This window comes from Scylla paramamosain, chromosome 18 (genome assembly GCF_035594125.1).
Source record: "Scylla paramamosain isolate STU-SP2022 chromosome 18, ASM3559412v1, whole genome shotgun sequence".
In the NCBI taxonomy this organism is placed as follows: domain Eukaryota; kingdom Metazoa; phylum Arthropoda; class Malacostraca; order Decapoda; family Portunidae; genus Scylla; species Scylla paramamosain.
Window position 1 is genome coordinate 14,604,650 of NC_087168.1, and position 15,000 is coordinate 14,619,649.

General features: G+C 42.0%; 2 protein-coding genes across 2 annotated transcripts in view; both read right to left on the reverse strand.

Annotated features, from left to right (window-relative positions):
- LOC135109145 (probable Golgi SNAP receptor complex member 2) overlaps positions 1–15,000 on the reverse strand; it is a 108,560-nt gene that overhangs the window by 19,400 nt on the left and 74,160 nt on the right. The window contains exon 2 of the mRNA XM_064020271.1: positions 1,117–1,164. The gene's annotated coding sequence lies outside the window, so the exon portion shown is untranslated. The remainder of the gene's footprint in view (positions 1–1,116; positions 1,165–15,000) is intronic.
- On the reverse strand, positions 1,435–1,797 carry LOC135109362 (putative uncharacterized protein FLJ46204). Its single transcript, XM_064020753.1, has one exon. The coding sequence runs from the start codon at positions 1,795–1,797 to the stop codon at positions 1,435–1,437; it is 363 nt and encodes a 120-aa protein (XP_063876823.1).

Below are 15,000 nucleotides of genomic sequence, written 5' to 3' on the forward strand. Positions count from 1 at the left end.
CCCCCCTCTCTCTCTCTCTCTCTCTCTCTCTCTCTCTCTCTCTCACTTCGCACCTCGATCATGCAGGAGTAAATTTCATTGCACCACATATTCCCCCCCTCCCCCCTTGGCCCTGTAATGTGGTTGAGCGTCGCGCCACCTCGGTCGTGCGGCGTAACACAATTAACACATCCGACATTCACACGCAGCGTTAGTTACCTGGCCGGCCGATACATGTGTCCGCTGCACTGTTCCGGAGTAAACAGTGAGTGTGTAATTAGGATTAGTGACGGACGGTGTTCTGGGGGGGCGATTCCACGACACACTATGCAGGATGTGTCGACTGTTTTGTGATGTTTGGTTCTCTCGCTACTATGATGATTTTTTTCATAGTCACTGGTATAGTTTTTTTTAGATACTTATGTTTTCATGCTAGTCTTTTAAAAGGTTTTGCTGCTTAGAAAATATAAAATCGAAGTTCTTTTAAAGTATTTGATTTCTCTTTTTTTACTGGAAGGTTTTGTTGCTTAGAAAATACAAAATCGAAGTTTTTTTTGAGTATTTGATTTTTTTTTTTTTACTGGAAGGTTTTGCTGCTTAGAAAATATAAAATCGAAGTTCTTTTTAAGTACTTGATTTTTGTTTTTTTACTGGAAGGTTTTGTTGCTTAGAAAATACAAAATCGAAGTTCTTTTAAGTATTTTCTTTTTACTGCAATCACTTAAAACGTTCTGTAGTTAGACAATACAAAATAATTACCTTTTATGTACTTATTTTTATACTGCTGGGTCTTAGAACGTTCTGTAATTAGAAAAATACAAAATCAATGACCTCCTACTCTCGCTTATAGAGCTTTCTTTATTGTTATTTCTATGATACAGTATCTTGAAAGGTTCTGAAGCTCAGAATGTATAAAATCAATGACATCTTAGAGACTCATTTCTATAATAACCTCTTTAAAGGTTCTGTAGGTTAGAAAATACAAAATTAATGACCCTTTAGATGCTCATTTTAATACTCGTCTCAAGGTTCCGTAAATCATAAAATACAATATCAATTACCTTTTTTAAAGACAACTGTTTTTACTGTACATTCTTTTACAAGGTTCTGTGGCTTAGAAAATACAAAATTACTCACCTCTTATTCTCTCTTGTCTGTTAGTTCCAGCACCAAGATAGTGAAAACCTGGTGAAGATAGTGAAAAAAGATTATCTATAAAAAAAATACGTTATTTAAAAATGCTGGAAAAAAAAGTGTTGTTATATTAAATTCCTGGCACAGCAATATGAAACAATGACGTAAAGAAATATAAAATAAGAAGAAAGTTTGCCCAATGGATGGTGACGGTGAAGACTTGGTGACGGTGAAGACTTGGTGATGGTGAGAACATGTTTGCCGCACACTTGATTGATCGATTGATTAACTTAAGGCGCCGCCACAACACAGCAGACACGACTAGGGTGACACGTCTAGGGTGGAGTGGTGCGTGAGGGCGTGAGAGCGTGAGAGTGTCAGTGTGTGAAGGCGTGGGTATGTGAATGCATGAGGGCGTGAGAATGTGAGGGCGTGGGTATGCGAGAGTGTGAGGGCGTGATGGTATGAGGCTGTGGGTGTTTGAGGATAAGAGAGTGTGAGGGCGTGACGGTGTGTGAAGGTGTGAGGGTGTGAGGGCGTGAGGATGTGACGGTGTGTGAGGACGTGATGGTGTGTGAGGGTGTGATGGTGTGAGGGCATGACGGTGTGTGGGGATGTGAGGGTGTGAAGACGTGACGATGTGTGAGGGTGTGAGGGTGTGAGGGCGTGCGGGCGTGGCAGCATCCCCCGTCACCGCTGCTGGGGCATGACGGATTATTCCAGGAAAACATGATTAATGAAGCTGTTGGTCTGCGAGGCCCCGACAAGGCGCTGATAAGGCATCGTGGAGGGCGGCCTCCTAAAAAATCAACACATGGCTTCCTTATCAAGTATTTTTGTAGCCTTAAAACTTTGTAACTATTTTTGTCATGTAAGCGTCAAGTCCCGCCAAGCTGGGCGAGACGAGGGAGCGGCGGCCGTGCGATGGAAAAAATGACGAGATATCAGCGGTGCGAGCCAGGTAGTGGCGGAGTTTTATGAGACGCGAGTTGACTTCCAGACTGAAGTGCCAAGAGGGTGGCGGGCTTGGCGGTGACCTGGCGGCTCGCAACACTTGATGCTTAATTAAGCCAGGTGACAGGTGACGCGGCAATCACACTTTCGATTTTTCAGAAGACGCTGATATGTGTCAGGAACACCCTCAGTCCCTCCTCTCTCTTTCCCGCTGTCTTTCCTCCCAAGGATTGACGAAATGCAAGGATTTCAGCTTTGTTCTCTGAAACAAGATTTTCAGGTGAGGGGCAGGGATCCGTGAGAGCAGAGTGGCAGCAGTGCCAGGCGGTCACGGAGGGACACTCAGGCACCTGAGGGTCTCGGTGAGTATTTTCCTCCCGGGATGGGCTCCTCCCCAGCGTGGCCGAGGCGCTTTAGTGCGATAGATCTGGAAGTGGAGCGAGATCAACGGGGAAGCAGAAGAGGGAAGCGGGCCAGCGGTGGTGTGGCCATATTGATGCACCGGCCGGCCTGCGCAAACTCTGGTCACGGCCATAGTTGCCAGCACGTCCCTGCTGCTCCCGTGTGCTGTCCCCGCCAACGCTGCACGTGCACCAATGACAACACTATGAAGGAGATCAATTGACTGATCACAATCACGTATGTGCGAGGGTAATAGTACAAGTCACAGCTGATTTCAGTCCGGGACACCTCGACCCTTGAGGGGGAACAGCCACCGGTGTGCGCATCTTCCCAAGTCACCTTTATTATTGGGTCACACCGATGACCTACATAATTACAGGATCTATTAAAAGGCAAATTGTCCCGAAGCAGTGGTGGGAGGCGATGTTGTGAAAAGATCCCCATCACAGAAAACGGAGGCTGCTGGCAGCCTGCGCCCTGCCTTGCCTTGCACTCTCCCCGCTGTCACATTTAGTGTAGCAGCGGCCGCGGCGACCCGACCCAGTCTCTCGTCCCCGACACTCGTCCTTGCCCGAGTGGGTCACGGTGCGCGAGTAGCCATGCTTTATGCTGCAGTAGAATCAGGAGTGTACGGTTGAGTCATCTTTTACACGGGTACTGAGTTTGTGTGGCGGCGGGACAGCTGTAACAGTAGTGGTGTGGACGATGTGTAGCTTGGCGGTGATGCTGGGGCGGCGGCAGTGCGTGTGGGCCAGCCTGGTCCTGCTTCTGCTGGTGCTAGCAGCATCCACCTCACCCTCTCACGCTAGAAGGAGTAAGTACAACGCCTTCGCTTCTTAATGCCTGTGTACATCATAATACACGAGTCCGTCTCATGTGTGTGTGGTTAGGCAAATTATTTCATCGGCGTGATGTTCCGAACTAGAAACAATCGTGGCAAGAGTGTCCCCTTAAATGTTTAATTCCTAGAAGTGGCACAGGTGGATGAGATCGTGATGTGTCTCGCGCCCTACGACGCCCGTCTGGTCTCCGTCATTGGAAGGAAACACAACACACAGCACACAACTCATAACAAACATACACCACACGCACACTGCACATAAACAACTTTAGGAGAAAATGAGACAAGAAAACATCTTCATCCTGAGAGCTGCAGCATCGCGGAGGCAGACATAAAACTTACAAGGTACACTAGGAAGATAAAATATGAAAATATACCCATAAATAAAATTTCTGCATAAGAGAAAGGCTGCAGGCGACACTGCACCGCAGCCCCTGTCGCTGCTTGCTACAAATCTCGCTCTCAAATGGGCGACACAAATTGACTTCAACTGCTATCTCCTGGCGCCCATAGCTGCACCACCGCCGCTCACACTCAAAACAAACACAACAATTTCCACGCACTACCTTCCTGATGGAGACGATGCGACGAGTGGATGCTGCCTCTCACGAGGAAGGAAGGAAGGAGGGAGGGAGGGAGGGAGGGAGGGACCTGCCCAGGGTGGGGGCGGTGCTGCTCAGCTGAGGGCTGGGGCGCGCTGGGCCAGCACGCTGACAGGCGAGGCTCACTAATCCCTTACAAATTTCATTTGAAAATTAAATGAAAAATCATGATGACCCAGCTAATTGAAAATTTGCAGGGCTAACACCCGCCAGGCCTGCCCACGTCTGTGTCCCAACCACCACCTGCACCACATTGTCCTGGGATCGTCTTCGCTTGGTTTATTTACACTTAAATTTTTAATATTTACTGGCTATAAATAAATAAATGATATATATATATATATATATATATATATATATATATATATATATATATATATATATATATATATATATATATATATATATATATATATATATATATATATATATATATATATATATATATTCTCTCCCATCACAAACTCTAACAATATGACCAAGTCCATCTAGTCCCTCAGTCGCCAGCACAAGGCAACACCATTACCACAACACGCACTTACACGAAAAAAAAAAAAAATGCAAATCTTTATACACGCAAAACAGATATCCTATGTATATTTTTTTTTTACTGCACAGCAACACATCATACACCATATCATTATCTGCTAGACAAGCCAGGCATCACCAGCACCACCACAACACGTTCCCTTTAAGCCACCACCGCCCACCACAACACAATCATCCTAATCTTGAAGTCTGTTTATATAAAAACAATGAGCTTTTAAAAACTTAATGAAATGCATCAATACACCTCTGCACTGACACATGCATCACACAGCGTGCCTAATTCATTGAATGAACCACTACCAATGCGTGTATTACAAATAACAGTTATTATACATAAAACTCAATCAGCGTCATTATACACCGCACGGTACATTACATTTCTTTTATTCTATCGTGATTTTAAATACGATAATATTTTGTTTGACCTCTCTCATATACCAGATGGCTATAAATAACTGTAACATTACCACAACACTAATGATATATATGGTGCCATACATACTAATAAGTGGTATGACATTTAGATAAAAAAAAAAAGATATACTCGTATTTACCAATCACACCGCATGTTCGTTGGTCAGTCAGTCATGTTAACCTTTCACATCTACACTATGTCTTGTGTTGCCCCTCATTCCATACAAGTGTGGTGCCAAACACACAAAACTACACAGGTTCTAAGCAGAGCAGAGGATGTGACACTGGAAGCGCTTGGCACGGTGATGAGTGGTGACTAATCGACTCCTGACTGTACATGTTACTTACAGTTTACCTGGTACTAATTACTCTTGCCGGCTTTTTTTTTTTTTTCTCTCTCTCTATCGGGAATCTCCTTAATAAATACCCGGTAGGAATTTGATGATGATGATGATGATGATGATGATGATGATGATGATGATGATGATGATGATGGTGGTGGTGATGGGGATGATAGTGGTGGTGGTGATAGTAATAGTGACCTTATTTTGAATGCCTAATAGTTTCCATCTCGGGGCAAACTGAAGCTATTTAATACACTCAGCACGTTAAAATACACGGCCAATTACGCGTGAAGATACTGTGTGTGTGTGTGTGTGTGTGTGTGTGTGTGTGTGTGTGTGTGTGTGTGTGTGTGTGTGTGTGTGTGTGTGTGTGTGTGTGTGTGTGCGTGTGTGTGTGTGTGTGTGTACGTGTATAACTTTCTGCATATATTCAAGGGAGGAAGGGAAGAGTTCATTAGTAACACACACACACACACACACACACACACACACACACACACACACACACACACACACACACACACACACACACATATATATAGAAAAAAATAGCAAAATAGCAAAGAAAAAGAGAGAGAGAGAGAGAGAGAGAGAGAGAGAGAGAGAGAGAGAGAGAGAGAGAGAGAGAGAGAGAGAGAGAGAGAGAGAGAGAGAGAGAGATAAACGAATCGAGGAAAGGAAATAAAAATAAACAGGAAAAACGTGAGAAAAAAAAATGAAAAGGAAAAATTTAAGGAAGGAAGAAAAAAAACGAATGACAGAGAGGGAGGAAGAGGTTCAATTCCTTCCTAGCACTCCAATCCTTCCTCAACACCTTACAGTCACCCGCCACTGCAGCACGCCGGCCACCTCACGCCACCATGCGCCACCGATACAGTCCCCCCTCACTCTGGCGATGCAGTGGGCAGTGGAGGCGACACTCAGCGGACCGCACTCTCACTCATTTCGTTACTTTAATTCCGGTGCTTCCAAGTTAACCCTTTCATTGCTTTCCGACACATCTTCCTTTAATAACATAGGGGAATTTGCAAGAAGCCATCAAATTCAGATGTTTTTATATATTTTACTGTTCTTTTTTTTCACATCTTCCCTTAATTACGAACCAATTACAAGAACTTAAAGGGAAGCTGCAAGGAGTCAGGCCTACACGTCACTGTTCCTATATGAAATACGCTTACCTATTTCCAGCTGTCATCCTCATCCGTAAATTTGTCTAATCTTATTGCTCTTATTTCTCTCACTGCTTTTTTGCTTTTTCATCACAAACCACTCATAAAAACGTAAGGAAAGCTGCAAGAATCCACCAGGCCTACTCGTGGCAGTCCCTGTATGAAACACGACTGTCTATTTCCACCTATCATCCTCATCCATAAATTTGTCTTATCCTCTTTTAAAGTTCCCTAATGACTCAGTACTAACCTGATTACTGAGTCTATTTCATTGAACAGTACACATCTGTTTTGTTCCACAGTCACGTCTAAACATTTTGCTGGTAAGACATTGGAAAATATATTCTCTTAATCCTTCTGTTTCTTTCCTGCAGATGCCTGTAAAGATTTTGTGCATTGTTTTAATTGTTGCAAATTGTTGTATATCGCAGTGTGTGTTAACATCATCCGGTGGAAGCAATTACAGTTTTCAAAGGTGATTTCATGCTCGTAGTGACAGCTTAATAAGAATTTTACATCATCAGTTACGAAAAAAAAGTGACAGTTTTATTGGTTATCTTTTTGTATTTCTGAACACTTGGACTCTCATAACAACTAATTTCAAAAGCCACAGAGGTTATTAGTCGGTCCTGATGTATTTGTTTTCCAACTGATGATGCAGAATCCTTGTTAAAGTATCATTAGAATCATGGAAATACCTCTGAAAACCTTACACTTTCACTAGAAGCTCTTAAAATTAGTAGACACCAAAACATTTGAGGATGCGGTCCAAAGATTAAGTTCAGAGCAGTTCAGTTGTTGATCGGGAGTGTCGCCTTCTAGTGGACAGTCCCTGATGTTCCTCTTGGTGTGTTTCTCTCAGTTCGTTATACTCTTCCACTGTTGTTCCTTCTTTCACATGTCAAACACTACTGTCTTACTTTCCTCCACTATTTTTTTCAGTAATTCGCACGTCTTCAATTACGCTGCCTTCCTCTTCCATGCACGGTGCAAGGTGACAACAATGCGCCCCAGTAAAAAAGAAGTAAACGGGAAACATAGAAGTAACAAAGTTTTCAGTCTCAGCTCTGTGCCATCGACCTTGACGCTTGGGGTAAATAGAGGCTCTTTTACCTCGTTGAGTCCATATTGCAGGCTTCCCTCCTTTGCGTTTAACCAGGAGTATGTTTATCGAGCAAACGAGGATAACCGGTATGGGAGACTGAATATATGTAGAGCAAGCGCCGATCTTGCGTCGCGGTAGCACAGGCTACTTAGGGAGCGCGTTTTGCTCAAGGCCTCGCAGCATGCATAAAGCACTGCTGGAACAAATTAACCTATGGCATCTCGAGTGTATCTCTCCTCCTCACTCACGCACATAACAACAATGACCGGTATTAATTACCATTGTCAGTGTTCATTGTCTTTGGTGACGCGTGATTGGCTGTGTTCTCGCGGTGAAACACATTTTGTCCTGTTCATGCTGTGGTGTTTGTAGTGATGAGCACGAGGCAGACAGGTCACGTGATATCATTTAAATCATAGATCTTCACAAGATGAGCTTGAATGGTGTCGATATAACAGAACATGTTAATTTGAAAATGCGAACCGTCCAGAATCTTGAACGAAAATTTGTCAAGAAAAGCAGGGGAATAGTTTTTTTCGCAGCCACGGTGGCAGCATCCCACCACCTTTACCTCTCTGCTTCTACGAGTTCTCTACAAGGGCAGCTGGACTGCAATCCGACTTTCACGGCAAAACACCCGAAGGAAGCTGTGGGAATGTCACCATCGTGGCTGTGAAAAGACATTTCCTCACTGCCTTCCTTGATGAATTTTGGAACGAGGTTCTGGACGGTTATCGTTTTCCATTGTACTACACACTCCCTTCACCAGCTCCAGCTGCCCAAGTGAGAGGGAGAATATCTTCGTCTCTCGATGGTTTGGTGACATTTCACATTTTGTTACTTAGATTTTTCCTCAGAAGAGCGTGCTTCTCTCCTGCTTCTGGGAACTAGAGCGTGGCAGTGGTTACGTCACGGTCTCTTGCTTCTTGCTGCTTTTAATCTCTCTAGCGGGATGTTCTTGTATTGAGAAGAGCCTCCTTCCTCTTCTTACATAATGAACTTGTTCTTGGCATGATGAGGCTAAGTGCAAAGTGTTCACAAGTCAGAATAAGGAAGAGTGTGACGGAGCGAGGCGCCACATCCCACTCTCTCTCTGACGTCTGACTGAAGTCAGTAAACTGTGCTTCAGGGCTCCTTAGACTCGTGCTGAAAAATCTTTAGATTGGGAAGAAAAAAAAAATCACAGTTTACAAATATTGTTACAGATGTAGGCTACTAACAGTAATAAAAAAAAAAAAAAATATATATATATATATATATATATATATATATATATATATATATATATATATATATATATATATATATATATATATATATATATTATGAAATAATAGGAAAAACTTGGTTGTTCAGTTTTTTTCAGAAGTTTATCATTATACAGATACAGTAACTATGGAAAAAAAGACTAGTAACACAATGTTTGAATTTCCCTCTGATGAGTAAATTTCCCGCTGACAAACTCACTTAGTGAGGCGAAACGTAAAGTTAGCCTTTCAAAATCTTCTTACTAGACAGTACCCTCAGGCACATATCTCGCAAAACCTGCGGTTATTAAAGTATTCACCTTATTATCGGTTTTAGTATAGAATGTGATGGCATCCTGTAGACAATACACTTACCATATAAATCTTATTCACATTCCTGTATAACAGTGAAGGAGCTGCATTTTACAACAACTCACAAAAACACACAAAAGCATAAACTTACTGTGTGTGTGTGTGTGTGTGTGTGTGTGTGTGTGTGTGTGTGTGTGTACTGTGTACCGGTGAGGAGGAGTTTGATGTAAACAAACTGGCAACTGACTGAGTCAGCTGAACCCAAGCCTGATCCGCTGAACTTGATAGCTGCACATGATTGGCTGAAACCTCAATGTTGTCGATTGCGGTAGCTAATGCTTGTTTGCGCACTGCCATTTAGTAAACCCCACGAAATAATTTCAGGTATTAGGATAGTAATAATAGCTGTAAACCCCTAAATTGTCACTAAAGGCGACCAAAATTCCCAACAATATCCCCAAAAACCCAAAATCCCCAGATTTTATGCATGAAGAAGTCCCAATCTGGGAACAAAATCCCCAGAAGTGGGAGCCCTGCTGTGCTTGAAAGCCTGAGGCGGGGCTGGGGGAGGCACCGGGGTGGAAAGGAGAGGCCCATATAGATGCCATGTTTCGCCAGGAAGAAATAAATAAATACATAAATAAATAAATAAAATAAATAAATAAATAAATAAATAAATAAATAAAATAAATAAGGGAAGCTGCAACAAATCATCAGGTCTATACGTAACAGTCCCTGTATATAACATACCTATTTCCACCGACCATCCACATCCATAAAATTGCCTAATCTCCCCAGTGACTCAGCCCTAACAACCTGATTACTGAGTCGAGTCCATTCCATTCATCAGCCACTCTATTTGAGAACCAATTCCTTCCTCTTTTTTTTTTTTTTTTTTTTATACAATTTTTCAAGCATTAACTTTTTTTTTTCTTTTCGATTCCATCCTGATAACTAATCATGAAAATTTTGCCTACGTCACTTTTTTTTTAAATTCCCTATATAACTTAACCCAACCCAACTAAATTTCATCCCACATCACCTCAAATCGCCCAACATAACACTGCCTAACTTAACTAACCATCTCATCTGAAAATACCTGACCTAACTAAACCAAACTAAAGTGAACTGGTCATGCAACACTAACACAGCAACACGGTGGTAGGAAGGGCAAGCAAGCACCGTGGTCTTTACAAATGTCACTGTGCAATATTGAATGTTCACGCTGAAAATGAATCATCAACTGCGGCAAATGTTACAGAGAGAGAGAGAGAGAGAGAGAGAGAGAGAGAGAGAGAGAGAGAGAGAGAGAGAGAGAGAGAGAGAGAGAGAGAGAGAGAGAGGATGGATGGGCCAGTGGAGAGGGCGGTAGAGAAGCGTACATATGTCTGTCTGTCCTGAATTCGTGCACCCCTCCAGATTCTGTGTGTGTGTGTGTGTGTGTGTGTGTGTGTGTGTGTGTGTGTGTGTGTGTGTGTGTGTGTGTGTGTGTGTGTGTGTGTGTGTGTGTGTGTGTGTGTGTGTGTGTGTGTGTGTGTGTGTGTGTGTGTGTGAGGAGTGAATAGGTCTCTCTCTCTCTCTCTCTCTCTCTCTCTCTCTCTCTCTCTCTCTCTCTCTCTCTCTCTCTCTCTCTCTCTCTCTCAGCACCGCCCACCTTTACACACACACACACACGCCCATGCATCTTCCTCTGCCTCCGGAGACTTAAGTTACTCGCCGGTAGTGCAGGAAGACACATCTTTTAATGCAGGACAACGCACAAAACCCTCCGTCCGCCATCACTCTGCCGCGCCTACTCGCGTCCCTCGTCAACTACTGGTATTACTCAAATGCAAACTTCCGCTAACCATCTCGCTGTCGTCAGTAAACAAACAAATAAATGAAAAAGAAATAAAAACACCAACAATTCTTTCTATCCTTCTTTTTCTTCCGCGTCGCTTCCACTTAGGGGAAAAAAGAAGGGAAAAATAAATCAACCAGGGAAAAAAAGGAAAACAAATACAACATGGCGAGCGTTCGAGAGTTAGCTTTAATTTCTATATTTTTTTTCGTGCCTTTTAACTCCCTTTTTTTTTTTTTGGTGTGGGAGGAGGAGGAGGAGGAGGAGGAGGAGGAGGAGGGGTAAGGGAGGATAAGGGGGGGGCAGCGAAATTAGCTCCCCACTGATCGAAGTCGTTGGAATGTAATGGTTCTTTTCCCCTGATTCTTTTTTTTTTTTCCCAGGAGAATTAGACACAGCTCGTTTACGTGGTGGAAAGGAAGAAATAACAAAAAAATCAGTGTAGTACAAGTGAGCGGATGAGTTTAGCTTAGTTAGGGTTTCATGTGAGAAGTACTGATTTCCGTTTTCTATAACGTCTACGCAGGTGTTCTTAAAAAAAATAAATAAAAGAAGCTAATAATGAAGTAAATAAAATAATTCTATACTTAAATACTTATGTATGTACTTAAATAACGGTATATCTAAATAATTCTAGACTTAAGTACCTTTATAGCTAAATAGATGTGTACTTAAATACCACTTATATAACTTTTTTTTTTACTTAAACACCTCTACACTTAAACACCTAAACACTTAAATACGCATACACTTAGACACCTATACACTTAAACACCCCTAATAATTAAAAACCTCTATATTTAAGCATCTATAAACTTAACAAACACCTGAACACTGTAACACTTCCATAGTTAGACACCTCTGCACTTAAATACCCTCCATTCTTAAACACCTCTTGAATCCCTTTACTGTAAAAAGAAAAAAAAAAAAAAAAAAAAGAAAACTCGCCTCAAGAACGTAGGGATTAACAAGATGTAGCACACTGGCCTGAAGCAATCGAGCACCGGCATTCACGAGGGGAAAAAATGGTTGCTTTCGTCATCGCAGTTAGAATTAAGAGGGACTGACGACACACTTCTTGCTAAACTCAGACTAACACCGGCAGACGGGGGTGGGGGGGGTAGGGAAGGGGGGAGGAGATGCTGCACAAGTCACGGAGATGAGACTTGAAGTGTTACGCATTCCAAGATAATGGTGCTCCTTTCCTACTTTATTGGTTTATCTTATTTATTTATTTATTTATTTATTTTATTTTTTTTTTTTTACGTGTAATGTGTGTGTTAAGGGCACATAAATTATTGCAAGAAGAAGAAAAAGAAGAAGAAGAAGAAGAAGAAGAAGAAGAAGAAGAAGAAGAAGAAGAAGAAGAAGAAGAAGAAGAAGAAGAAGAAGAAGAAGAAGAAGAAGAAGAAGAAGAAGAAGAAGAAGAAGAAGAAGAAGAAGAAGAAGAAGAAGAAGAAGAAGAAGAAGAAGAAGAAGAAGGAAAACAATACAAAAACACACACATTTGCAGACATTACCAGTGAAGGGCACGAGAGAATGAAGGTACTGTCTTTTCTAAACGGTGGAAACTAAATTAGCGAAGATAAGTTTACAGCAACAGCATGTTTTGTTTATTTGTTTTCTTTTTTATATAGAAAAGGTGCCGATCAACAACAACAACAACAACAACAACAACAAAAATAAACAAATAAATAAATAAATAAAATAAAACTGGCCCACTGAGATATCGGTCCCTAAAAGCGGGTCATCAAAAATAAAAAATAAATATTCTGAGATCAGTTATATACGATTAAAGAACCTCCATGGCAACCGAGAGATCCTCCCTGACAAGCCCGTACGGCAGTTAAAGCAAATAAGTACAAGTGTGAAAGATGGAACACGTGAGAGACAGATCAAGGGCACACACATTATAGCAAGAAGAAGAGGAAGAGGAACAGTACAAGACGAACAAGTAAAAAAAAAAAGAAAAGAAAAGAAGAAGAAGTCAAGAAGAAGAAGAAGAAGAAGAAGAAGAAGAAGAAGAAGAAGAAGAAGAAGAAGAAGAAGAAGAAGAAGACAAACAACAACAACAACAACAACAACAACAACAACAACAACAACAACAAAAAGAAAAAGAAGAAGAAGAAGAAGAAGAAGAAGAAGAAGAAGAAGAAGAAGAAGAAGAAGAAGAAGAAGAAGAAGAAGAAGAAGAAGAAGAAGAAGAAGAAGAAGAAGAAGAAGAAGAAGAAGAAGAAGAAGAAGAGCCTGATTGCTTCTCTCCCACTTAAGAAAAAAAGTTAGTACAAGCAAAGTTTTCACACAGATTGGCCAATTATGTTCCAGAAGTGACTGCATGCACTTCTTTCAACCCACAGTTCAAGTCACAGGAACGGAAAACAAAACAAAAACACACACATTAACCGACATTACCAGTGAAGGGCACGAGAGAATGAAGATACTGTCTTTTCTAAACGGTGGAAACTAAATTAGCGAAGATAAGTTTACGGCAACAGCATGTTTTGTTTATTTGTTTTCTTTTTATATAGGAGGGACGCCGGCAAACAACAACAAAAACAACAACGAAATAAATAAATAAATAAAAATAAAATAAATAAAAATAAATAAATAAACAAATAAAATAAAATAGGCCCACTGAGGTACCGGTCCCTAAACAGTCAAAAAGCGGTCATCAAAAATTAAAGAATATTCTAAAATAAGTGATATAAAATTAGAGAACCTCCATGGCAACCGAGAGGCTCTCCCTGACAAGCACCGCACGGAAGTTAAAGCAAATAAGCACTACAATTATGTAAGATTGAGCACATTAGGCTGGGCACAGAGCGAGGGAGGCGAGACTGAAGTGCTGCGGCCATGTGTAGCGGAGAGATGACCTCGTACCAGTCTACAGTCACCCTTTTTTTTCGTTTGCTAGCTAACCAACAAAAGCACTTCATCCGTGATCACGTTCCACAATCAACTTTGGTCGCTGTTTTTCGTTTGGAAGCGTACCAAAAATTGAACTGGTGAAGCAAGACGGCGAATTCCACAGTCTTTTCGTAAGCTATCCAACCAAAACGCCTCCCATGTTAGTAAGGTCCTGTACAAATAAGAGTGTTCCATTAGGATGACGTACGAAGAGACTGTGGATTCGAGGAGTATGTGGGGAAGAGAATACTAAGGATGGACCCAGCAGGAAGGAAGAAGGAAGGAAGACCAAAGACAAAATGCAGTGAGGGAAGACATGGCGGTGATAGACGCAACAAAAGATGAGGAGGGAAACAGAATAATGTGAGGGATGATCTGCTGTGGCGACACCTAACGGGAGCAGCTCAAATTAGTAAGATTCTGAAACATTTCTGCGCCGAACTTCCACTACATTCAAAAGGCTTTACGTAGTTGAAGCCACATGTTTTTTTAAAGGTGTTTTTCATAGTTATAGTGGCAGATAAACAAGATTTTTACATTATTAATAGGAGAAGCACTCTTGAGAACCCGGTTAGTCATCTCTGTAACCTTTGAAAATAGTCGTGGTGAGAGGGTAAAGCGTTTTTGAAAGCATGCTCTCTCTCTCTCTCTCTCTCTCTCTCTCAGCACCGCCCACCTCTACACACACACACACGCCCATGCATCTTCCTCTGCCTCCGGAGACTTAAGTTACTCGCCGGTAGTGCAGGAAGACACATCTTTTAATGCAGGACAACGCACAAAACCCTCCGCCCGCCATCACTCTGCCGCGCCTCCAGCCGATGACGCTAAAACTCACGGTGACGGCAGAGGTAATCTACTAATTGCCCCGCGACGACTGATGAACTGCTGCAAGAGGAGGAGGAGGAGGAGGAGGAGGAGGGGGAGGAGGACAGCAAGGAAGGAGATTGCCAGCATCGGTTTTAATGAGGGCATTGGAGGTGTAGATGAGGAAGATGGGGACGAAGACGAAGTAGAAGAAGAACAAGAACAAGAACATGAACAACAAGAACAAGAACAAGAACAAGAAAAAAAGAAAGACGAACAAGGAAAAGACGAATAAGAAAAAGACGACGAAGAAAAAAAGAACAAACAACAACAACAACAACAATAACAACAACAACACCGTTCTTCTGTCTCGCAATCAAGCAGAGCAGACAAA

Bases quoted from the DNA above. Each gene is read 5' to 3' on its own strand.
- LOC135109362 (XM_064020753.1), bottom strand. From the start codon at position 1,797: ATGCTGCCACGCCCGCACGCCCTCACACCCTCACACCCTCACACATCG.